This window comes from Halichoerus grypus, chromosome 13 (genome assembly GCF_964656455.1).
Source record: "Halichoerus grypus chromosome 13, mHalGry1.hap1.1, whole genome shotgun sequence".
In the NCBI taxonomy this organism is placed as follows: Eukaryota; Metazoa; Chordata; class Mammalia; order Carnivora; family Phocidae; genus Halichoerus; species Halichoerus grypus.
Window position 1 is genome coordinate 38,253,054 of NC_135724.1, and position 27,155 is coordinate 38,280,208.

Here is a 27,155-nt window from a genome sequence, read left to right on the forward strand (position 1 = left end):
GCTGTTGGGGGATGGTCCGGGGCCATCTGGCCTCTCTCACTAAGTCCTCTGAGGTCGTGTCTAGCACCTCTCTTTCCAACAGGTACACTTGTATCCCACTGTCCTCAGCTTTGAGCTTTAGCTAAAATTCCAGAAGAACAAGAAAATTCCTGTTTTACATTATATGTTACAAATATAATAGAAGTTAAATGCAACTTAACATTACTAAAATTTGGATATCCCATAGCCTGGAAAATATAAAGCCATGTAATAGATTAAGAAAATAAGACTAGGAGGGTCACTTTAGATGGTCAGGGGAGGTTTGGTCTGCATAAGGGTACCGTGAAAGGGGAGATTTTATTTTGTTGTGACAAATTACGAGAGGTGGCTTTTTCTACTCCACCCTAAAGGTCTCAATTAGCTAGAGGTGGCCCTGTTGCTCAATCTGTAACATGGTTTTATTTTGACACTGACATTATATAATAAGTCTTACTGTATTAGTCTAGATTAAATTAAGAGGGATGATATCAATGAGGTACTTTCCAACTACTCAAGCCTTAGCTACAGTTTGAAATGCTAATGGAATATCTTATTGAACAACTTTAAATCCTGTAATTTCAAATCCAGAAAGAAACGCCATCAAAACTTAAATAAGGGTGTCTAGGCGGTTCAGTTGGCTGAGCCTCTGCCTTCAGCTCAGGTCATGATCTCAGGGTCCTGGGATCCAGCCCTACATCTGGCTCCCTGCTCAGCGGGGAGCCTGCTTCTTCCTCTCCCACTGACCCTCCCCCCACTTGTGCGAGCGTGCGCCCTCTCTCTCTCTCAGATAAACAAATAAAATCTTAAAAAAAAAAAACTTAAATAAGAAGATGGCAAGTGTAAATGCAGTCTACTGTGAAGGAATGTACCTTTAAGCCGCCCATATATATAACGTCCAACATGACCAAGCTCCACAGAGTACACAGTACTAACCAAATTTAATATTTCCAGGTATTATTCAGTATGAAAGAAATTTACAGGCTTAAACTTGGAAATAAACTTATTTTTTAAAGGAAACACGTAACAGAGCTAAATCAGTCAGGAAAGGTAAAGATCCTATCATGCATCAATTACAATTCTGGCTTTAAGCAAAAGGAAAGAAATCAAAAGATGAGGACTGAGCATACTTTTCTCTAGAGATGTATTGTGATATTCTCCTATAAAAAGAAACCAAAAAAAAAAAAAAGCTAACCCTTTAAATAAACATTTTATTTTTTCAACAGAAAGCTTGTCAGATAACTCTAAAAAAATGGAATGGTTTCTCATTTCTACTCTAATGAAAAATAAAATAAAACCTCAAATCACAGGCTTTTGTGTTAACTTGGAATTTGCATAAACAAGTAATGCCTGTTTTATTGTAATAGAAAAACAACACTAACAATGTAACTTAAGAATGCACTGAATGCAATAAGCCCTTCACTGAAAAATGTGAAAATATCACATGCTGTGAATGCTAAAATAATTAGAAATACACACATATGAAACAGCTGGCTGAGTCAGGCCCCACCAACTTGCATTGTTGCTCTTACGCTAAATGTCAACGCCCATGTTCAAGAAACTGCTATCATGCAACATAACCTTTGGAATTTCACAGTATTGGTCAAACATATAAAGCTAAAGCAAAATACCAACACTGTATCTGTTTTGTGATAAGAAGAGAGGGCAAAATACCTGCAACTTTATGAATAAATTCTACCACCTTAAGTAAATAATGAAGTCAAATAAAACAACAGCAACAACATAGAAAGGTTCTGTTCCACACCATGTTATATCCCATCATCACAGAACTCACCCTTCCTTAATCTTTCATGTGATTCTGCTGTTTAAAAACTTCCAAAATTTAATCTTTCTTAATTATCCTTCTTTAAAATTCAAAATCTAATCATTTCTTATTTTTTAGGGTCATTATAACTAAAATAACAAGGCAGAAAGAAGACAGGGAACAAGGTAATAATCAGCAAGCTACTACTCTCCAGAGGCTTCTGAATATGTTTATTTGGAATATGCTTATTCAGAAAAAAAAAATCTACTAAGAGAACAATATATTATTCATGCAATTATATCTAACATAGGATGTTAACTAACATTTTGATGATGAGAAAGTAAAATGGACCCAAATATTTGGAAGCAATGAAAATATTCTATGTCAATAGTCAAGGGACATTATAGCCTCCATATTGCCCAGCCTGTAATTATACTGCAGTTAGCAGTATTGCAAAGTAAAAGGACCCATTCTCTATGGCAACATGCTTTGGGTGGCTATGGAGGCCTCAGATCTGAGAAATTATGTCTAGCTTATTTTGCATGAAGGTTTATTTTAAATTTTTTTTTTTTTACTACATTTATGCCTATAAAGCTACTGGACTTTGTTTCTCTTTTTTTCCCACCTACTTCTTTCTAAGAATCTACACTGGCCAATGTACAGTCAAATTACTGAAGGCCGACTGACCCAGAATATACTTCTAGTAAAATAATAAGAGCTATATAAAGATATATTTGAGTTTCTGCCAATAACATGTGTTGATACTGAATATAAACAGTCTGTGTTCAAAAATAATATTCTCAATGATTATGCTGTGTTGCTTTCCTTACATTATACGAATACTGAAGAATGTAAATTTCTTCAGATAATGTCAAAAATTCATCTATCATATTATATACCATATGCTAAAAGGCAGTATCAGTTAAGAGGGAAGAATCTAAAACTACGATTCTGGGCTCAAGTGTCATCTCCAAAATGTACTCGCTGAACAATTGTGGGCAAGTAATCTAATTCTCTGGGCCTTATTTCCCTCACTTGAAAACTGGGAATGCTAGTACATACATTAAAGGATTTCTATGAGGATTAAATGACATAGTATATATAAAATACAGAGCAGAATGTCTAGAATTCAGAAAAGTAAATATCAGCTAATGTAACTGTTATTAGGGTCATTCAGCTGGCCCTACACTCATGAGATGATTTATACATGCATATATACACACAAAACATATATTCACGAATGCAGAACACATATATATGTACGTACACATGTGTATATATACACTTACAAAGAATTCTACGTGGTCATAGCCATTCAAGTACCCAAAAGAAAAGAAAGCTGCAGATTTGCTGAGGCCGCTACAATTTAAAATGCCTCATGTTGGGGCGCCTGGGTGGCTCAGACGGTTAAGCATCTGCCTTCGGCTCAGGTCATGATCCCAGGGTCCTGGGATCGAGGCCCACATTGGGCTCCCTGCTCCGCGGGAAGCCTGCTTCTCCCTCTCCCACTCCCCCCTGCTTGTGTTCCCTCTCTCGCTGTGTCTCTCTCTGTCAAAAAATAAATAAAATCTTAAAAAAATAAAATAAAATAAAATAAAATAAAATGCCTCATGTTCCGTCGATTTTTGAAATGCTGTCTTAAGAAATTCAGCAATTACAGGGAATCTGGGCAAAATTCTGCAAGAGCAGCTTTTTTCTAATGTATTTCCAATATGAATTTGATTATTAATCAAACATTAGCGTATCTGCCACATATTGTGCCCTATTCCTACAGTAGCTAATGTGCTATTTGGCTACACAGTACGAAGTTTTAAGAAATTAATACACGGCTCTTCCAGGACATTAAGAAGCTTATAGGACAGGTTTCTTAAAACAAGGCTCAGATCCTAAGCAAGTAAGTGGCACTTTCCGTGAACACATGCTCTGCAACAACACAAAAATACTAACTCAAAGTTGTGAAATGATTTAGTCATTGTAAAAAAGGTTCAAATGATATGAAACCAAAATGGAGAAAGTAAAAAATAGTGAGACATGACAAGACATAGATCTGAATCTTTATCTTTACATTCATGTACAGGACTATTTCATGGTGTACACATTTTCTAAATCACTGTCTTTCAGAAGTATGACTTTCATTTATGACTGCATCTATGTTTCTTAAATGCTGCAAGTACCGGTATCCAGCTTTGTATCCTTTGTTCTCTCCTGGTTAGTATTTTATTATCTGCATTCCATTTGCTGCCTGAATAAGCCTTTTCCTGGACTTCCCTACTGTCATCCATCCTTTATTTCATCAATTAAAAAGGGATCTCCACACTGAATTCAATTTTGTTCTTTGGTCTAAAACATTGTACAAGATATTAATGGCAAGCTCACCAAAGATTATTTGATGTAACACTAATTACCTTAAATATAATACCAATGAAAGGAAATACTGCAATTTCAATAATTAATACAGAATAGAAAAGTAACGTAATTCAGTGCAAAAATGTTGATTTTCTTTCCTAAGTTTCCTTGTTTGAAGTAGAGGAGAAGGTAGGGGCAGACATTCTAAGTCTAGGAAACTGGATAAGATTATTAAGAAGCTTTACAGGTTAGTGAGACTTAAAAAAATTAACTTTTTTTTTAAAACATGGCTTCTCTTGTTATGTCACTAGAATGATACTTCTATTCCTACGCTTGGTAAGGGTCTGCAGGAGGTGTGATGGAGGGGGCTGTCATAGAAAGAGCAAAATAAATATAGAAGAGGAAGGCAGTTAAACAAGGGAAAATCATGAATTTTCACATGAACGGTCACATATATAAGCTTTCCACTTATCGACCACATTACCGTCATGCAATGTCCCCTTCTAACCATAGCGTCTCCTCCTCCCTCTTTCATGCGCAATTCGGAATTGGCCGGCGTGGCAGCAATAGTTAACATCTACTGAGTGGCTATCAGGGGTCACTCATTCTGCAATGTGCTTTCAATGTCTCACCTCAGAGACTTCTCAGATCATTCCCATGTGAAAGGTACTATTATTTTCCACATCCTCTAGAGATGAAATTCAAGATTCAGAGAAGAAAAGTGTCTTGCTCAGAGTTGCAGGAATTCAAACCAGGGTATTTCAGAGCCTAGCGGCCAATCTTGCAGCCATTCCCTCCCATCACCATCTCGGCGCAAGGACACAGAGATCAGGACCGCTTAGGTAATATCAAGATGATATTGCACATTAACCTCCATTCAGCACCAAACACTGGTAGACATTCTCGATAAAAGTAAGCCACAATTCCTACTTTTCTTAGTTGTAACTTAATGCATCTCAGTCACAAGGAAGAAATTATCTGTTTATTTTTTATATCAACTATTAGTTAAGCATGAGGCCACAGAGACATTATTTTCAAGATATGCAATGCATTTATGGAACCTAAAATGTTTACTATAAACCTCACACAAGAAAATCTTAATATAAGTTTTTATGGTTCCAAGCACATTCTCCCTCTTCTACTTTACATTAAGGTTCTCAGCCAAGCCTCTCTAGTTTTTAGCATAGAGTAAAATTAGCGTATGAATATTATGGAAGTGGTTGAATTCAGGACATCTCTGTTGCTCTCTGGCGACTGTGCTCTAACTGATTTCACCTTCTCTACCTCACACCCATTACTTTAAGGAGGTCGAACAAAGAATGAATGCTAGCTCTCTTACCTGTTTAAGAGCCTTTTTGGTGTGTTGCTGAAAGGAAGACGCCAACTTGCTTTGCACTGCTGTGTTAGTAAGGCTTGAATCTCGAGTGGAAGACGCTTCATCAGTTACCTGCTTCGCACAAACTAGAAACAGAGAGAGATAATGATATTACTAATTTGAATTCCTTTTTTTATATCCACTGTAATTAACTCACTTGGAGCTTCTCTCCAATTGAAAATGGATACCTAAAATAAAGCCAAATAGCACAGTGAAAAGAAGAGTATCTAGATTTGAGAGAAGAGATCACTTAATAACTGTGTGGTCACAGTTACAAGTAACCTTTCTACTCCCCCGTTTCCTTACTCACTAATTGATGATAATTCCTATGTCATAGGGCTATTGTGTGGACACACAAAAAAAGAGCATAATATCTGCCTCAAGACTTGGGTGTCAGTAGATACTTTCCAAATCTGAATATGCAGATTGAGCAATGCATAGTCTTTTGAAGAAACAATGTAAATTTATGAAATTGTTTCAAATCTACCAACCGCCATGGTGTTCTTCCATTTAACAGCCCTCCTTCTATAGACGCCCTGCCTACTGGGACATGTTTATCTTGTCCTATGGGCCAAGTCATCTATCACAGAGAAGGAAAAACAAAAGCCAAGATGCTGGGTGTCAATTTAAGGCAATTATTTTCAAGAACATCATGCCCTCTGCAGATAACCATATAATCTGCCCATTTTTGCCAGAGTCAAGCTTTCCTGTTGCCTGTTCTAGAGAGGACATTTTCTTCAAAAAGGCTGTTTTTTAGAAGAACCAATGTTTCCCTGACATGGGTGACAAGGGCTCACATTCACGTTCGGCTCTGTGGAACCTGGGTTATAGCTGGCACCCATCCTTGGCCCTCAAACGTTCCACCCGAGAGACAAGGCTGAACACTGCATGACTCTGGCCACAGAGATGCGGGCCCTCTTCTGTGCACACCAGAGGGGAAGGCATTATTTGGAAAATCAAAGTAAGGAAGCACTGTGATTGGTGTCAGAATGGAGGCAGATGTCAAAGGCAGGAGGCAAGAGGAAGTTAGATGGAAAAAAAGAACTTGAGAACATATTGGAAAAGCTCAAAATATGACTTTTAAGGGCACCAGGGTTAACACTAATCCAAGAAAATTTTCCAAGGAACAGTAACTTGAGAGGATTCTGACCTGAGCTTTAGAGGCAGGTGGAGGAGTAAAAATTATTCTAGTCAAAAATGGAAGCATATGCACGTGCACAGTGTTGAGAACACTCAAGCTGCTTTAGATAGACTCAAGCACATGTTGCCTAGAAATAAAAATGCGGCTCATGAAAGAGAACGTTGGGGAAAAAAGAGTCAAGTTTTGTTTTAAGACAGAAAGTAATTAAGTTCCTGAGGACTAAACAAAATGAACAAGTTTTAAACAATAATTATTAATTATTAATGTCAAGCGCATTACATATGTGATCGCATTTCATCCCTGCCCCTTCATTGCTGCTTCCTTGCAAGATGGAAAGGTACTGCCTCTGTTTTGGAGAGAGAGGAAACTAGAGCTCAGAAAGGCTTAACAACTTGCCCACAGTAACAGAGTCAACAAAATAGCAGAGCTAAAAGCCAGGGTCAGACCCATATTAAAATATTTGGCCTCAAAGCCCAGAACTGATGCAGAAAATTCAATGTCTAAAGAAGTTTAATTTAGTTGTATCCTGAAGGTACTGAAACAGGAGGTTAATAAGGGCAGGGAGATCAAGTCATTTAACCACTTACATGAAAAAATTAAGAACTGTGGGTGAGAGTGATTGGCCCAGGAAACGCTAGGGTTGAGAAGCCAACCCTAGGATTTGCCCATGGACAAAGTCAGAGAAGTCCCCAAATTAATGATCAGGTGACTTGTTTCTATTTGATTCCATACAATACTTTTCCTTAAAACAGTCTAAACACCGTAGTTAAGAAACACTTTATAACACTGCTCCCATGACGTATGGCTCCTAGGCTTTTCTCCTTGCAATGATCACTAGAGTGAATGGTAACACTTTGCCAATCTTACTCATCAAGTAAGATGACTTACTTGACTTACTCATTACTAATCTGCTTGTTTTATATTCAAGAAATATCAGAAATTAATCATGGGTTTACATTCCAAAGATAAATTTACTTTTACAGTAATTACACAGTTGGCCTTTTTAATGTTCTGAAGTCTCTATGAAGTGAGACAAACTGAGGAATTGAGAGGAAGGTGGCAGAGAGGACAAATGATTCTAACTGAACAGACCTAAAAGTTGCAAAATAAGCCCAGCCAGAAGCAAACTGGGCATTAGCAAATATGTTTTATTACTTCACATTCTTAGAGTATTATCTCCCCCTTGACAAATGAAAACTTACTGATTAGTTAAAAAGGACCACCGCATGCCGTCCGTGGATTTTAGGGAATCTAGGGAAAATATGAGAATGCTTCTACATACTGGACATCCAAACAAATTTACCCATTTGCTTAGGAAGTGCTTTTATTCATAAGCCTTTCAAAAGTAAAATTCCAATGAAGCAGGATCAAAAAATGACAGATGTTGAATTAGTCTGTCTGTAGTGAAAGCCTTGCCCCCACCCCCCACATTCATCTGACTGCGACAGTAAGCAGTACACAATCAGCCCTCCTTCCTGAGCAGAACAGGTATCTTATAACTTGCTCTATTCCCTCTGACCTAGGAAGCCATAGGGTATCATGATACCTATTCCAGTATCACAAGATATAATGCATATTTTGATTTAAATTCACTATTACACCAAGTTAATAGTGATTCACATATATTTAGTGTTTCCAAAAGGAAGAACTGGTTCAATTTGGAGCCCAGAACTTCAGATGGAGGGCAGGACAATAAAATGAAACAGCATCAAGCAATCCCTTAAAGGCTTTTCGCAAGATGATTCATTTTTCTTTAACTTACCTCTATTTTGCTTTATCTTACATTCCATCCTATGCTCAGTGAAGCATCATGAGAATTCCTTCCTACATAGTCAATTTCTTCCCTGATCCCCTTTTCTGGAACTTGGTCCTACTTCCCCAGATCAAACCATGTTTCCCTAATTATTTATTTCTGATCAAATATTTATCAAACCTCTAAAAACAGTAAATGTAATAGAAAATGAAATCTACAAATGAGTATTCCTTTGGGTTAAAAAAAACAAATACCTATTTTTAAGGAAAAAAGTCAAGAAATAATAAAATGCACAATGTAATCCATAAGTTCCAAACAGTGCACCTGCGTGTGTGTTGTGTACATGCACGTGGGGTGTGTGTGTGTGTGTGTGTGTGTGTACTGACAAAAATGGACCCTTAACATGGGTGTATGAGTTATTTTATTCATTCTTTTGCCATGTATACGATGAGGGTGGCTGAATTGAAAAACACCAACTAGTTGGACTGTCAAGGTTCATGCAGATTCATATTCTGACAAAACATGCGGTTTTTCACTTTTACTTCATTCTTGCAGCTATCTTAATAACAGATGTGATAAATAAATAACGCGGGGCTCATTTTAAACAGTTGCCTGAATATTTACAAAAGGGAGTTTGGCCTCTGAAATACAAGCCAAAGAAAAATTAATGTTAAAGAAAGGACCAAGGGAAATGCCCTGTATGTGAAATTATAACAGAAACCAGGAAACTGAAGAATTAGGACAGATGTTTTATCCAATAAATATCAAACACTGACAGGCAGCTTAGAAAGTGATATCTTTTTGGCATCAAACAAGAATGGGGCTTTTTTTTTTTCTAACTTCACTGGCATGATCACAAAACGAATGCCAGGATTTATACCTCAAAACCCCACAAGACTGCCTGCCCTTTCTGTAGGTAGACAAAATGAAGACAAGGAAACATTTTTTTTTAAAGGTACAGAAATGCTATTTCTGTCTACATTTTGCTTGGCTGCCAAAACTAGGCAAAGCCAAAGACATAGTTAAAAGCTAATCTGCTTGTTTTATATTCAAACAGGTAATGAGGTTCTCAGTATTTGTTGCTCAACTACCCCCACTCTCACTCACACTCAGATTCCCAAACCTCCTAGCCAAAATACTCTATTTGGAAGGCTCAGGACCAAAGAAAGATGGAAGATTCCACATCATCATGAGACCATCATGAAGGCTAGAGAAACTGGTAGCTGTCCAGCAAGACTGGATTTCTGACTCTCAGAGTCTCCATGTTGTCCTCCTCTCTCCCCTCTTTCATTCACCCTTCAACTTGAAAATGTGATCAAACTAGAAAATATGGGTTAGAGCTCATATTTTTTAAAGTTGAGTGACAGAAGGTATGGGCACTACTCCCCCCGCCCAGTGTAATTACTAATCCATTGACAAGTGTACAAGAGGGCTTTGACCTTTAAACCAAGACACAAAGAAAGGAGAAATTAGAATGCAACCTTGACTTTGTCTCTCTCTCATCTTACATCTTGTCTGCTTCCCCAACTCCCATCCTCTCTGATCCAACCAACTGAGACCCTGCTGTGTTTCCTGAACACAGTGACTTGCTATATTTATTGTAATTGCTCCAACTGTCCCTCATCCAAATACCCTTCTCCATTTCTTTGCCTGGCAAATTCATCTTGACAGACCAACCTGGAACAGCTTCCCCCAAAGCCTTCCTGACTATGCCCGTCTCTGAGGTGGACTCACTCCTCCTCTTCCCATGTTTCCTTGGAACTCAGTATACGAATTCACAGCATTCTTTGCAAACAGTGCTTCTGTCTGCCTCACCACCCACAAGACCAGCAACTCAGGGACTTACACTTAGGTGCAAAGATAGGTGCAGAGCAGTTGATCTATAAATGTTTATTAAATGAAATTGTCAAATTTGATCTTCATGAAATGTATCTAAAGGGTCTATTTTTAATGTTAACATTCAATTACTGCTTTTAATAAGAATTCATGGAAGGGGAAGTCAGCAAAGCAGAGTTTAATTATTGTGGAAAAACATACACAAAAAGTGAATTTTTTTATCTTATGAAATTTTTTTAAATCATCCTAAAATCAATTAGGGAAAATATGAAAACCAAACCACAAAACATCCTATGCATGTTCGTGGAAAGTCACATGACCTGCTGCTCAATGTAAATAAACTCCCTTCTGCCATCCTGACTTGTTACCTTATTTTAAGAGGAAAGTCACAGTTTGGGGATTTTGCATAGTTAAATAAAAAATAATTTAAAAGCCAAAATTAGAAATCACAATGCTTATCTGAAATGGCAGGAGCTATGTGAGGGCAGAACCACAACACAGACCAGGATCCGCACACAATATAGTCCCTGCAACAAAGGTATTAATTGCTGTATGTCCCACTAAACCACATGGTAAGTAATAGGCTCTCAGAGGTAACTTGTGTTCGCAGGTCTAATCCAGGCAGGAAGAAGAACAGCCTTTGATCCATTTCATTTCTATCAATTCTCCCTCCAATTACTCCCTTTCAATTTTCTGATCAAACTAGATGCTATCGAAATAGTTCTCTGTAGAAATAATCCTGACATACATAGGCTTAATACAGTTTTTATAAATAAAAGATATAAATTGAAGAGCACAGAACACTGTGCACAGTTAGAATTCAATCACATTTTAAAAGAGAACTGAGTCTTAGAGGAAGCTTATTTATTTATGAATCATTCATTCAGGTGCAAAACTTTGGCTGAGCACCTTTGGGCCAAGCGCCGTATCAAATGCAGGGGGGCAAGAGCAAATAAAACCCAAGACCTGACTTCGAGATGATAAAGCTTTTTTAAAATGTATTTTTTCTAAGAACAATGGTATAGAACTATTAATTCTATCTGAGGAAAACCAAGTGTATGAAATCCTACCAGTGATAACTAAAATTTATTCTGAAAGATCGATAAGCACATAATTCAAAAGTATCCCCAGATGGCAAATAATCAAAGAAGATTATGTTTGGATTGTGTATACTTTATGTATCATACTTACATAGAAATTGTTCATATCAGATGTTCTGGATATACACAGTAACAAAATACATGCCAAAAGCTGTTAAAAATGATTTAATAAGGACCAGGCAAACCCCATCTGACCCCAAAATCTTTCCTGAACTCCATTTCTTTCAGAGAAAAGGTAATTCCTTAATCCTTTTTGGATCCAGACTAAGGAGAACTACCTTCTCTAAAAGCATTCCTTATTCCAAGATAGTATAGATATTGAGATTTAAACAATTTCCCTCATTACAATAAAAGACAACATTCAAAGCACATGAGATTCCAAGAAAGGCCAGCAATTACATAGAGAAATACTGGCAATAAAATAATGAAAGTAACAATTTTCCCCTAAGAAACCTTCAAGAGAGAAACTGTCTAAACATTTGAAGTATTGATACTCGGTAACATTTAGACTATCATCTATGAATAAAATATAGCTAAAATAACTGAAATTTTTACTGTATTTTATATCCTGCTTCATTAGCCCAATAAAGCCCTCTTCTTAGTCAGAAGAGGGTTGCAGAAAAGGGAGCAAAATAAAACAAGAGGAATAGTGAATCAGATGATAATTATACTAGCAATTTCTATCAGTAAGAACATGCTCCTAACAAGATGTAATCAGGCTGATATCATAGGCTACAAGTGATGCTCATCTGATATCATGGAACTGGATAGACTGCAATTTCATTGCAATGTCCACAAATGGTTCACAGGCACTTGGGTTTGCCCTGGACAGGACACTGAAGCTCCACAGTTAACTAGGAAGAACGTCTGCACACTGAAGTATAGCTACAGGAGTCCCTCCTACAGGCTCTCAGTGTATCAGCGGAGCCATTTAGTTATACTCATATCTCTGGATATCCATAAAAATATCCCTTTAAACTCAGAAAAGAGAAACTCAAACCAGAAATAAAATATTTAATAGGAAAAGCTTATCCTATAGGTACCTGCCTTTCACCACCTAACCCTTCCTACAGATTCCTCTCTCAGAATTATGGAGAGCAATAACACAATAAACTGCTTGCACGGGGCAAAACAGTGGAAGCTATTTCTGTTATATGGCACAAAACCTGTGATCTTCTACACTGCATTAGGTTCCTGAGACATCTACTCAGAAATACAGCAATCCACTTAGAAAATGAGAAATAGCAAGAAGCAGGCAAGAAGATTATCATTAAAAGGTTGGTACAGGTCAAGGGTAAGTGCTTCCTCCACTTGTGGGCATCACTACTAAGTACTTTATGCTTTGACACGTAAAAGATAACTCTAGTATATAATAAAAGGGAGTTAGATAATGTACTAAGGTGGTTGACTGTTTGAGAAATGGCTATACACTGTCACTTTAAAAAGGAGAGAATGGATTATCTGGCATCAACGAAAAAAGCACTTTACTTTTTAAAGAATGGGTGCTTTGTTCGTATATACTAATTATAAACTAACAAATCAAACAGTGGCTAGTTATGATGAGTAACCTTTAATCCTGGTTTTATTTGAGAGGGAGTTTGCTTTTATTATGAGATCATACTCTTTTTGCAATCTTTATATTACAAAATATTTCTCTCAAGGCCCAAGAAAAGAAGGGGAACGTACACTTAAATGGGTTACTTTATCAGCACTTAGAAAACTTTCTTTTCCTCCATGACTGCAGGCTATTAAAACTGACCAAAATCCGTTTATACAAGAACAAAGTTCATAGTTCAAGGAGAAGTATGAAAGAAAACGAGGTTCCTAATGGGTAAAAGAAATGGAAAATAGTAAACCAAAAATGTATGAAAGAGCTGGGATAAGTCATTTGGAGAAGTTAAGATGAAGGGGGTGCTGTCTACATGATGCCCAGCTGTTCTTCATCATCAGATGGGGAAAAAAAGAGAAAATTAGTTTAATTAAAAGCACAAAAAGATTTCGGCATAAGGAAAAAATTCTTGACTATAAAGGTTATCAAAACACAGAGACAAATATAAAAGAGCCTGAGATTCCTATCCCTCTGGACATTTACTATTAGAATAATATCTAACTGAATTGACTGACAAGTCAAATGCTGGCTTGAGGTCCAGCCCACATGAACTTGAAGTCCACCATACTTCTCACAAATGCTGTGGGCTGGGATGAAAGCAGGGAGAATAAGGAAAGAGTGGGCAGAGGAGGTCTGATATCCTGCCAATGGTCATTTCTGACTGTGAAGAATATTCTCTTTCCTCCGTATTTTCTTCCATGTGTAACTAAAACAATACAATTTTCACATACTTAAGTTTAAGAATGCTTAAGAATTCCCTTCCCTTATCGGCAAGATTCTAAGGAATGGCTGTCAGGTAGAAGTTGATCCTGAAGACCCAGATGAAGGCACAGTGCCATCCTATGCACAATCATGCTGGAGCAACCACAGACTAGCTACTGGAAAACCTCCAAACAAGACCAACACCACCACGAGGAAAGAAACACCAAACAGGGTAGCAAAACATCCTCCAAAGTTACTCAAAACACTATCTTTACAGTCCCCTCATTTTCTTTCCCCTGATCCCTGCTCTAAAATTGCCACTGATAAACTGTCAGTGTGACTACTCTCTGAGGGCACCTAAACCTTCATTAGTACACTTCTCACTTCCTCCAGGAGGCTCCTCATCTGTATGTAATTGATGTCTCAACAGAGATCCTATCCACACACTTCAGGCCATCTTAAAGCACTTTTCACTTCTGAAAAAAGACCCCTTAAAGTATGGCCTCTGAGCCAATGAAAACAAAGAGTGAGCTGAATAATGTTTCATTAAGTTAACACAACCCTGCCAAGAATCATACGATCAGAAACCCACTTATAAAGCTGGCCATAAATAATGAAAAAGGACCATATAAAATTCTTCAAATGTTGGAAACATTATTTACCCTGGGATCTAAGGACTAAAACATAGGATATATGTTCTCTATAATTTTTCCCCCTAAATAGAGACTTTTAAAATACTAATTCCCCCGGTAGAGTGCTGCTTCCTCCCTGAAAGCCATTAGGGTTAATAACAAGCAGAACCTTTTTTGATCTTTGTGGATGAAAATTGTACATTCTCCAGTTTCTTCATTTTAAAAAAATAGGATGGTTGCTTTTGATTTTAAACATGTAATATAAATCAGGGTCATGAAAAGAGAAATTCATTTTTTTCTTGTTAATAACAATTTATAAATAGAAGGCGAAGAGGGTGAAGACTATCTAGTGATGCTATCATTTCATATAAAATATGTATGGGTTCTGCTGCCAGGAATGCACTGTAAGTCAACTTAATATGTGTGAGCAAACTCATGATATACCAATGTATTATGCTCACAAAACAACTCAGACACAAATATACCCATAAATCTCTGACTAAAATAGCCCATAAAATTCAAAATATTTTCTTTGGGTGACAGAGATCTATACTTATATTGGCATAAATGGCCATGGGTTGTCAACAAAGATATATCAAGTGATTCACCTAAATCACTCTTCGATCTCTAGAGCTAAAGCCTGTGAAATCTGAAGAGTTTACTTTCTGAAGTCTATATGTCTAATTCTCATTAACTTGAGAAACTGGTAGGAGTCAAAGAAACATACAGATAACTATAGTTCTGTGTCTTGTAAATCCTATAATCAATAATATACCACCTTCCCCACATTGTAAAATTTTTCAACAGAACTTTAAAATAAAGTATCTTGGCAAAAGATCACCCATTTAATAAGAATATTTCTCTGCCCAATTGACTGCAAGAAGAGGACTAAAGCATTATTATTATTATCTCAAATAATAAAGGTTCAAATGTTACTGACTGGAATCAAGCTACTAAGATTTTCTTTTTTTTTTTTTTTTTTTTAAGATTTTATTTATTTATTTGAGAGAGAGAGAATGAGAGAGAGCGAGTACATGAGAGGGGGGAGGGTCAGAGGGAGAAGCAGACTCCCTGCCGAGCAGGGAGCCCGATGCGGGACTCGATCCAGGGACTCCAGGATCATGACCTGAGCCGAAGGCAGTCGTTTAACCAACTGAGCCACCCAGGCGCCCGCTACTAAGATTTTCTATTACCAGTTTTTTTTAAGTGCTTTTTTATTTTTTTTATGTAATTTTATTTTATTATGCTGTGTTAGTCACCATATAGTACATCACTAGTTTTTGACGTAGTGATCCATGATTCATTGTTTTCGTATAACACCCAGTGCTCCACGCAATACATGCCCTCCTTCACCGGGCTAACTCATCCCCCCACCCCCCTCCCCTCTAAAACCCTCAGTTTGTTTCTCGGAGTCCATAGTCTCTCATGGTTCATCTCCCCCTCTGATTCCCCCACCTTCATTTTTCCCTTCCTTCTCCTAATATCCTCCATGCTATTCCTTATGTTCCACAAATAAGTGAAACCATATGATAATTGACTTTCTCTGCTTGACTTAGTTCACTTAGCATAATCTCCTCCAGTCCCATCCATGTTGATGTAAAAGTTGGGTATTCATCCTTTCTGATGGCTGAGTAATATTCCATTGTATATATGGACCACATCTTCTTTATCCATTCATCTGTTGAAGGGCATCTCGGCTCTTTCCACAGTTTGGCTATTGCGGACATTGGTTCTATGAACATTGGGGTGCATATGACCCTTCTTTTCACTACATCTGTGTCTTTGGGGCAAATACCCAGTACTGCAATTGCTGGGTCATAGGGTAGCTCTATGTTGGTGGGAATGCAAGTTGGTACAGCCACTTTGGAAAACAGTGTGGAGGTTCCTCAAAAAATTAAAAGTACTGTTTTAAAAAAAATATTTCTTTGCTTACCCTCTTTGATGGTACAGTGAATGTCAGTTGATCTTCATTAATTTGAGATAACTCTATGGTAGCAGAGGCTTATTCTTTGGATTGCCACAAGGGTATGTTACCATTTGATAGTTATTATTCACCTCGGCACTTCCCACTCTTTCATCCCAAAGGAGGAATGGGAGAGGAGAAGGAAAAAAACAGATGGTGGGACCCTCCCCATTTCCTTCCGCTCTCATTCTCCCCCTGCCCTGGCTCCCAGGTCCACCCGACCCCACACATCCCCCACCTTCTCTCTCTCTGATTATATTTTCAAAGTATATTTGTACAGCTGTTAGAAGTACAGAACTTATATCCATTCTAACTTCTGGTTCAAATATGTATTAGAAACAAAATCAGCAAGGAAATCACCTGAACCACTTCAGTTTCATGGACTTTATTATTGATTTGTAAGAAATCATGTGGTATCCCACTCGTTACTTCGGATAAGCCAGGGGTTCCTCTTTGTCAAATTCTCAAGTCTATAATCAACAGATTTGCACAAATGTGGGAAAAGCAAAACTGTATCAATGACTCCTGGCTAACAGTGTTCCTTGGGATTCCAAGGGAGGATCACGGTGGTTAGAGCCTGGCTTTTGTGCTTGCCACTTGGATGAGATATTTAACTTACCTAAGTTTGTTTTCTCACAGGCAAAAAAAAAAAAAAAAGAATTAAAAATAGAAAAATTAAAAAAAATTAACAGAGCCTAGAAAGATTATTTATCTCATGGGAATATTATGAGAATTAAACCATCTATGTGCGAACAGCTTACAAAGGCCGGGCGGTGGAGGCAGTCCTTTTCAATATCTAAGTGTGGCAAGTTTGATGGGCTATACACAGAAGTATATGGTATTTACATGGATAGGAAATATACTTGTCCCAAAAAGAAGCAATTGTGGTTTGCCATAAGCTGCAAAAGTGGGCAAGTCAAGGAATACTCAAGGAAACAAGCTATTTACTATCCGTTCAGTGATTCCCCAAAGCAATTTCTCTCATGTAACTTCAAAGGAGAGACCAGGAAATTTAGTCTTGGTCACATTAGCTGGAGATGTGTGGGTATGTGTTATTTTGAGAAGTTCCTATTCACATTTCAAATTAGGGGAGTTTTCTTTCCCCACTTTGTTTTAGCTATTGGCGGAGTGCTCCCACCTGGTCCTCCACCCCTTTCCAGCCACTAAAACCCTCCTACTGTCTCCTCTGAAATTCAGGATTAGTCAGTTAGTGAAATCTCCTATTAGCCTCCATCTTTTCTCTGAAAACTCCTTTCGCATCTTCATTTACAAAAAACCCGGCTCTCTCCAATGATCATTACCTTCCCCTAGAACCCTCTCAGGTAGAAGCCCCTTTCTTTTCCACACATCTTGTACTACCGGGCCTGGAAATGGGATAGGTGATGTCTATTTTCCCTTGCTGCTCCTTAGATGCCCCCAGCCTGCTATCTCATTCCATCAAACCAAAGTAGCAACTATCCCTCCTTCCTGCACTTACCTCTCAACTCCCGGGTTATTCCCCTTCAGGTTTCGAAGATTTACCTCCTAAATGTCACACCCTTTTGATGCTAGTTCTAACATAACTGTCTGTTTCAATATCCACACAGATGATTCTCTAATATTTTATACCTGGGCCACCACCAGCCTTTATGTCTTTGTTCAAATAAGAAAAAACAACATATCCTCCAAGGAGTCCCAGCTCCATCCCGTAACACTAGGCCGGGCAAACAGAGGGCTGCTGAATTTCAGCTGCTGCTGATGGTTGCCTTCAGTCAGGCCACTTTGAAGAGGGTGAACACTCTAACCATTCATGACAGCCTTAAACCTAGGCTCCTTCCTTCTTTCCTCTCATCTCGGATATACATTACATAATATTGTCCTAACCTCAGTTTCATGTATTCCCCTCTGACATCACCTGTCCTTCTAACTCATTTTCTCTAGAACACCAAATCAAACAATCCTTCCACGCCAAGAAGACCTCCCCCTTCATGCCATCCCTCACGTAATCCTGTCCTTACCTCCACAACCAACTTAAATACCATGGAGACTGATCCTCAGTACTCCATTTCATGCATCCTTAACTCCTTTGTCCCTCCCTCACTTCTTCATTCACACCTGGCAAAATCCCAACTCTGGTCAAGTCCAACTCTGTACCTACTCTGCACTTGTAACAGTGGTCATGAACATGACTGGAAAAAAGTACAACCATGTTGTCTGGTCTCATATTAAATTCAGAATTAGCAAACTTAAGAGTATCCTTAATGCTGCCTGACTCTAGACAAACATTTTATATATTCTTCCTGAATCTGCAAAACTACCTCCCTGGTCCTCATCCTGAGCTGATGAACTTGTTTCCTATTTCACTGAGAAAAATGATGCAATAAGAAACACATTTCCATAAGCCCCTCCCACGTATACTCACCTACCTTCATTTCTATCCAAATACCCTGCCTTTTCCCCTCTGCTTCCTTAGAGCACCTGTCTATACTCCTAAATAAGACCAATCTCTTCATCCATTTAACAGATCCTGTTTCCTCTCCTCTAATCAAGCACATGGCCACAGGACAATTTCCTCATTATCAAATTCTCTTCCTCAATTGGATTTTCTGCATCAGTATAAAATTATTCTCATATTTCTCTCTCATAACTTTCTTTTGATTCCACTTTCCCTTCTAGCCATTTTCCCATTTCACTCCTTCCCTTTACCTCAAAAATCCTTGAAAGCATCGGCTACATTTGGAGTCTCCCATTTCTGTCCTCCCATTCTCTTGAGCCCACTCCATTCAGGCTTGTGATCTCACCACTGGACAGAAATTGTCATTGTCAAGTTCATCAACAACCTCACAAAGCTAAATCCAATGGTTATTCTCAGTCTTCATTATAAGTTGATATATCGAAAGTATTTGAAAATCTGAGGTGCTTCCTCTCCAGAAACACTCTCTTCACTTGGTTTCCAGAACAGACAACATGCTCTCCTAACCATTTATCCTCAGTCTCATTTGTTGTAATTATTTTCCATAACTTCTCCAAGCTCTTAAAATTCAAGTACCCCTGAGCTCAGTCTTTGGGCTTCTTCTCTTTTTTATTTCCCTTCAGTTCCTTTGAAATTTCATCCAGTTTCTTTTGTTTAAATATTGTCTATAAACTGACCACTTCCAAATGTATATCTCCAGCAAAGTCTTTCCCATAAATTCAAGACAGATAAGTCCAATTATTTAACACATCCACCATGCTGTTAAAAATGAATGTCGTATTTAATATGCCCAAAACTGAGCTCCTGATCAACAACCCCCCTGCCGCCCCCCAAACTAATTCACTTGCAGACTTTCCATCTAAGGTAAGACAGTGCTAATTCTTCTATTTGCTAACACTGATAATTTGGAGTTATCTCCAACTCTTTTCTTTATTTCATAACCATGTTAATTCTAGCAGCTCCTGTTGGATCTAGCTTCATATATATCCAGAATCCAATCACTTTTCAGTACACTCACTGCTACTCCTTTTATTCAAACCACCATCACCTCTTATCTAGATTATGGTGATAGCTTTCTAACTGGTTCCTCTGTTTTTGTCCTTTTTCCCCCTCTACATATATTTTTTTTGTAATTAGTGCTCCTGCTATACTTTGCTCCTGCTAAAATCTAAGTGAGATCATTGTCTCTCTAGCTCAAAACCCTGTGAGATGAACATCTCGCTCAAAGCAAAAGGCAACATCAAGGCACTGTAGTATCTGGCCCCATAACTTCTCTGACTGCATAACTCACCAGCCGCTCCTTTGCTCATTTTTGCCTTTCAACCACACTGGCCTCTTGATGTTTCTGTAACATTCCAGGCACTCTCCAGCTTCAAGGCCTTTGTAATTGCTGCTTCTACACCTAGAACTCTTTCCCCTTAAATACCTGCTCCCTTAACTCCCTTCAGATCTTTTCTCAAATGTACTCCTCTCTCTCACTCTTATCTCATTTATTTTGCCCCATATCACTTTTTGGCACTGAATAAGCTATACATTTTACACATTTATTTTGCTTATTATCTGTCTCTCTACCAACCTAATATCCGTGAGAGATCTCTTTGTTCTTGTTTTTTTACTGCTGTAACTGCAGTGTTGAAAACAGTACACAGCACATAGTAGAAGCTCAATATACAGGTTGAGAGAGAGAGAGAGAGCACACACGTGCTCACTAAAGCAGGCAGGGCAACAAGAGGAAGGACCTAATGATTCCCCTTCATCCTCCTAAAGAGGAACCGTTTGCCCTGTTTACCAGCCCTTCTAGAAAGCCAGAAATTGCTATGCACCTGCCTTGCTCCATCTGTAAGCACAAGGACCTGCCGGAGTTCACAGTACTACCACAACAAGGATGTGCGGTTGAGCTGAGTTTTTAAAAGGTATAAGAATAGGGACATCAAATTCAGTGAAAGTTGGTTTAAAAAAAAAAAGTCTACAGAGCCAACTTCAGCCCTTTTTACAAAGAATCTGTTGTTTCCTACCTTAATTCACAACCTCTATTGCAGATCAGATAGGCACTGAAGCAAAATCAGTCTCATGGGGACTATCAGAAAGCATACCAGCTTAAAAGGCAGGAGTGTCCAGTCAGAATACAAAGAGACTCCTATGGCTGTTAATAAAATGAATGGCTTTGGGCTATTACTGAAATACGATATTTCTGCAAGGATCCTTTAAGGTTTGTTTGTTTAAAGATAATTTACTGATTTCTATGAGTCCACCAACAGAGGCTTTAATGACACAGTCTTCCTCCCAAATCATGACCTGGGTCCACTTTGTGGGACTAGTGGGTAGTGGAGGAAAAAGTCCAGCAGCGTTTGTGGAACAAAGATTTGTTAAAACTGCAGTACGGAAATTATACACACCAATGGAATCATAATGTAAATGTCTTAAGAAAGATAAAAATGAATTAACATGGATAGAATTCAGAGGCAGAAAATGCCCCCTTAGAATTCTGAAAGGGTCGCTCACTTTTCAAAAGAGTTTCACAAGAATATAACTTACTTGACCCTTGTTTCATTGTGAGGAATATTAACCCCAGGCTTCCTTTACTAAGGACAAACCCAGGAAAAAAGCTATCATAAAACTACTTGTGATCACAGAAAAGAAATACAATCAGAGATAAAACATTAGCATTCTCTGCCTCACGAAAGAATAAAACCACTAGATACCTCCAGTAACACTCTCACCTTACAGGAGAAACATACTGATAACACTCGAGAATATTATCCAGAAAAGTCCATATTCTTAAAAAAATAAATAAATTAAAGGCAAAGAAATGCATACTTTCCTTTAGTGCCAATCTTTTGAATCAAAATTATTTGATGATGAATCTATGTAGGTGGTAAAAGCTTAGAGAAGGAATTGTATCTCTAATGGTTTGGAATTCAATCAGTGAACTGCTGGAATTCTATATAACTTGTAAGACAATAAGGTTTGTATCTTGACGTTTGTCACACATACCTCCATCTCCTTCTCCACTGGCATTGGCCTCTGCCATTTCTGCGCCATCCAGTTCAGACTCACAGCCTAAATCCAATGTTCCGTCAGCTGGGCATGATGACTCCTCTTTCTATATTATTTTTTAAAAAAATGAAGACTTAATGGAGATGTACTGGCAACTCAGGGTCCTACAGTATTACCACTGTTACTTGTGATTTGGAGTTTCAACAGATTTATTTCTTAATGTAAAATCACTCCTTAAAAACAAAAAACAAAAACTGGGAAAAGCACATTGCCACAGATGATTTTTTAGGCCTTTTAAAATCTATACAAAACAAAGTTTATTTTTGATATACATTGTTTCCTTTTTTTTATTTCAATTCTTCCCTCTTCCTTCTATTAGGAAATGGCTTCACAAGTCAGAATTTTACCAGTAAATTAAATACCCAAGTAGCTACAAACAGCAACTGAAATAATACAAATCTTTTTAATTGACCTGTGTTATTTTCTGAAACACACACAGTGAAGAGGGTGTAATGCTTAGTAGCTGAGAAAGAACCCCTGCTTCTTTGCCAGGTATAACTTTTAGCATTAAAAACAGCCTTCTCAAAGGACATTAATGAACTTTAAATGTAATCCATCATGTATTAAAGCAGTGACTTAAATTTTTAACTTACAAGAAATAATACATTGATTTTATTTGTTCCAAGTTACACAACCATGTGTAGATCATCAGCTTTTATCCTCTGGAATTTTGCATCTTAGATAGCATTTCCCATTCTAGTTGGGAATGGGATTATACTAAAATAATTAAGACTCCATTATCTGAAGCTTTTTATTTCATTTCTCTATTCTCACACAACAAGTATGCATTATTTAAAATTCCCTTGATATTACTGCTGTTTTAAAATTGAACGATTAATTTAAATCAGCAACTTTTCAAGAAGAATGGATAAATTTATTTTTATAAAAGACAGAAAGGCATACAAGTGTGAAGCCTGTGTATCAACTGATGGTCATTAAGTCAAATAGTTTACAGCAACTGTGATCATCTTAAGCTCTTGGCTGATGATTCATGGCACTCCTCCATGTAAATTTTTAAGAATCAAGAATTTTAAGGAAGCCACAACTATTTTCCGTTACCATATGTTAGAGTGAAACCACAGATATGCTTTCCTTGAAGAAAAATGTCATTGTTTATTCTTAATATGAAATCATTTTTAAGACATCTGAAAACATTTAAAAGGCACAGGGGTCATTTTTCTACCCTTCACCCAAATCTAATTTTGTTTACCTTCACATGTCTGAAAAAATGCATGATACACAGTAATAACAGACATAATATGCAGAACAATCCAACTTACTTTGAGAGCATAGAGGCCTGACTTTCCAGGGATTTTGAAGAATGTTCCATCCCCTATTCGAGTGTTAGTGTGAAGCATTGCATTCAGACAGGCTAATGGAGAAGTTCCACTAGAAAATAAAAGTGTGCAAAAATGAAGCAATCTGAGATGCAGTTTCTGTGGCAAAACTGTGTTCTCAGTCTCTCTCTCAAAAAAAAAAAAAAAAAAAAAGACCTTCTCACAGGCCTTTTTAAAATATCCTCCCAACCCCGAAAACATCTACATTACAATAACAGGCCAGTCCAGTTTTGCCAAAGTTAATCAGATGCATCTGTCTTATAGGCTTCAGGCAAAAAGTCTCCTGAACTGAAATTATGCTTTTATTCATAAAGCAACCAACACTCTATTTCAAAGAAACCAAAGCCCAAACATTTATGTGCTGTTATTTTACAAATAATACCACGAAGCCTCAGTTTTTAAATATTACAGACAACTTGATGGTTGCACTTGAATGATCAAATAAACCAAGTTCAAGGACAGCCCCATACTATAGGTTGAAAAGCAACAAAAGAATAATAAGAAACCAGGGAAGAACTGATTTGAAATTACAAGTGTTTAAGTTACTCACAGGATTGCATTTCTCACACGGCCAAATAAAAAACCTGTTATCTGTGTTTATACCTGATACAGTTTCTACAATGACATCATTTTCTCAGATTTGTCAATAAAAAAATGATAATGCTTGAGAATTCTGCCCAGCTTTATGTTCTGTAGTAAAGATGCAAGTGACTGAATTATGAAAATAGATTTTTTAAAGAAATCAACTGGCATTAAACTAACGATTAAAAATTTCAAAGCACATTTGTACAAACATTGAAATGTATTCATTATACCTAGAAAGATGTTTGTGAAATGTATATGTTATGTATTTTCTGGGATTGACTTTAGAAACTGTTTTTTTTTTTTTTGCAAACCAATATTTTTTGCAAACTAGAATTATAGCCAGAATTATTACTTTTGTTTACTTACGCTTCCATGTACATTTTACTTCCTAATATGCTAAAAGATCAATATTTGGTTGAACCAATATTGAGTAGAAGCCCTACTCCACCCCATTTGTGTCTTAGGGGTTCTGAGTATTTAACCCAAAATATTCTCAGATAAGATTACGGACCTCTAGGATATTAAGGTTTGAATTTCCCAACATAATTTTATGTTACTAAATTAAGAGTTTCTAAAAACAAAAACTAGGAAATCTCTTACCTACTATGAAAATTCACCAATAAAATGAAAAAAGCCAAATCTGCTGAGCTGGATATACGTATATATTATATATACATATATTTATCTCCAGTGTATGTATGTGTACACACACACACACAGACACACATATATACACATATGTGTGTGCATATATATGTGCATATATACATATATGTACATATATATATATGGCATATAAACTTAATCACAGTCATAAGGTCATAAGGTCTATGAGTATTATAATAATAACACTCTTATCTTAGGAAGCAGCTTCTCTGTGCCAACATGTCTGTATGATCCCAATGGATCTGACAGGAAGCAAGTGCCCTAATATGAATGTGGTCAGAGAACAACGTAGTGATAACACTAAAGTATATATGGTAATTGCACTGTGTGTACTTATGTAATATCTTTCCCCGTGAAGCTTCTCCAGTTTACAGATCTCGTTTCATTATTTTTCCTTGCAAAAGATTTTCTGCTCATATTTCAAGTGGGCCAGGCATACCTTATACAGTAAAATATATTCATCTCCCCCAGAAATATCTGTCTATGAACAAATTCCAGATAAATAATGCTGTACGTGTTATGTTGAGCACTCCAAAATACCTATTTTTGTCATTTTCTCTTTAGATAAAAGCACAGACAATTTGAAGCTGGGAAATTATTATGCCAGATTTGTGGAGTTTTAATTTAGTGAAACTGTCAGAAACACAGACTTTCTGTAGGGACTTGGCAAGAAAATGTTAACACTACAAGTAAAATAGAATCCAATACATAAAAATGAAAGAATGTAGACTTTCAAAAATATAACAATAAAATTGCCCACCTAACATCGAACCTCACTCACATTCTTCCTGCTTTTTTCCTAAAGTCCTAACACAGATTTAGAATATAAAAGAGTAATACAGATTTCAATACAACTAAAAAATGCTGAACAAATATAATTTAGCATCACTATAATTTTCTTTCTAAGGTACAGTAAATGAAAGATAATTGTAGAAGATAAATTGACTATTAAGTAGAAGTTTAATGCTATGCTTGCTGCAAATATAAGTGATAAGCACCTAGTTTCATATAAATAATAAGCTCTGTTGAGCATGAATATATTATTAAATTATACTGTTTATTAATTCCATAAACTCAAGATTTACTACGGAAATATTTAAAAATATGTATTTCACAATCACATAACAGTTATCCCAAGTCTCAATAATCACTATAATTCTCCCAAATCTTTCCCAAAACAAACATATGAAATCTGTTTTATTTCAAAACTAAACAACATTTGCATTTTAGAAGAATTAGAAAATATTTTGCAACGAAATGCAAATTTTACGCCCCAAATCACTGGCTAATTAGTCACTTAGTTGTAAGCATATCACCTGCATTTCTTAACAGAAAAAAAATCAACTAATCATATGGTCCATTTTATTTAAAAACAATAAAACACTAGCATCAATAGAGTTAAATACTTAATAAAGGGTAACTGTTTCATCCAGTGCAGAATACGCATAGGAAAATGAATTTTTTAAAAGTTTTTCATACCATTTACTTATTGCTATTCTCAACAACCCCATACAGTCTAGAAAATTTGGATTGCTTTTCCTGAAGAAATGGATGTCTTAATGAACTGCTATTGAACAGTAATAAATAAAAGTCTTATTTATGTATTTTTATTATTTTCATATTCGAAAAAACCTAGAAAGCATGACTTGGCCCATTTTAAGGAAAATATACTTATATTTGTACATATTTAAATATGTTTATATATGAATATATATTACAATGACTTACTGTGCGTATGAAAGAAGGTGAGGCAAATATTTGTGAAAAGTGTATTCTTAGATAGCATGAACACCTTCTATGTAGCAATTCATATTTTTAATGAATTAAAAACATTTCATTCACAGTTAAGGCAAGGGTAATTAATTACCTCAATTGGAATTTAAAAGTTAAAAATTCTGTAATAAAATATGTGTATGTAATAAATGTATACCTGAAATAATAAAGCATCAACATTTTAACAACAACAAAAAAAAACTCTGAACTTTCAAAAGTTACTTACTTTCTAAAAAGATGAGTTGGAAGAATCATGGTGTCCCAAATTTTAAAAGGAAAACCAAGAAAAAAGGAAGAAAAGAAAGTTAGTTTTCCAACTTAGACTGCAATTCTGCATCTTATTTCAATAAACAGGAAAATATACAAGAAACACACCAATCTTGTAGATTTGGCTGCCAATGGGGAGGAAAAACTGGGGAGCTGGGGTAAAAGGCAACTCGTACTTCCTTCCCTAATGCCTCTACCATGTTTTCATTTTGTCTGCAATGCACATGTATTTCTATATCAGGAATATAATTAGAAATAAACAAGAAAGACAGTATTTGTCCCTAATTCTTTTCTTTTTACCATTCTCCGTAATTGGGCCCTTTCCTATACACCTGCCAGGGTAGATATACAGCTTATTCTACTTGTTTGTTTTTCTCCCTAGACTGTAGGGTTGTGGAACCCTTCTGGTTTGTTTTCATTTCCCACAACCCCTGAAGCAGAACAGGGGTGGAATTTGGAGGCAGGGGAGCAGGCATAATTTAAACTGTCTAGACATCAAAGAACCCCCAGAGATGCTTTGCAGAGCCCTGGTGCTGTGTGAACTACAGAAAAACCATTGCTTTATCACATCAAATTGCTGACAGAACACATAAAATTTTACTAATAGTGCACACTTAGTGAAGGGAATGGATGGCTTATCTATATTAATAATTTTAAAAACCACAAAAAATACCCAGGGAATGCAATTGGAAGAAAATTTATAGACATGACAAAGAAAATATCGTAAGTGTGGTTCTCCATTCCTTTATGTATAAAATAATAATGCTGTACAATATTTTTA

The 27,155-nt window shown here is 36.8% G+C and overlaps 1 protein-coding gene across 1 annotated transcript in view; it reads right to left on the reverse strand.

Annotated features, from left to right (window-relative positions):
- The window catches only part of ASXL3 (ASXL transcriptional regulator 3), a 179,811-nt gene that overhangs the window by 90,652 nt on the left and 62,004 nt on the right, over positions 1-27,155 (reverse strand). The window contains exons 3-5 of the mRNA XM_078060460.1: positions 23,027-23,135; positions 21,684-21,792; positions 5,466-5,587 (exon numbers count right to left, since the gene is read on the reverse strand). Coding sequence (XP_077916586.1) covers positions 5,466-5,587; positions 21,684-21,792; positions 23,027-23,135 — 340 coding nt within the window. The remainder of the gene's footprint in view (positions 1-5,465; positions 5,588-21,683; positions 21,793-23,026; positions 23,136-27,155) is intronic.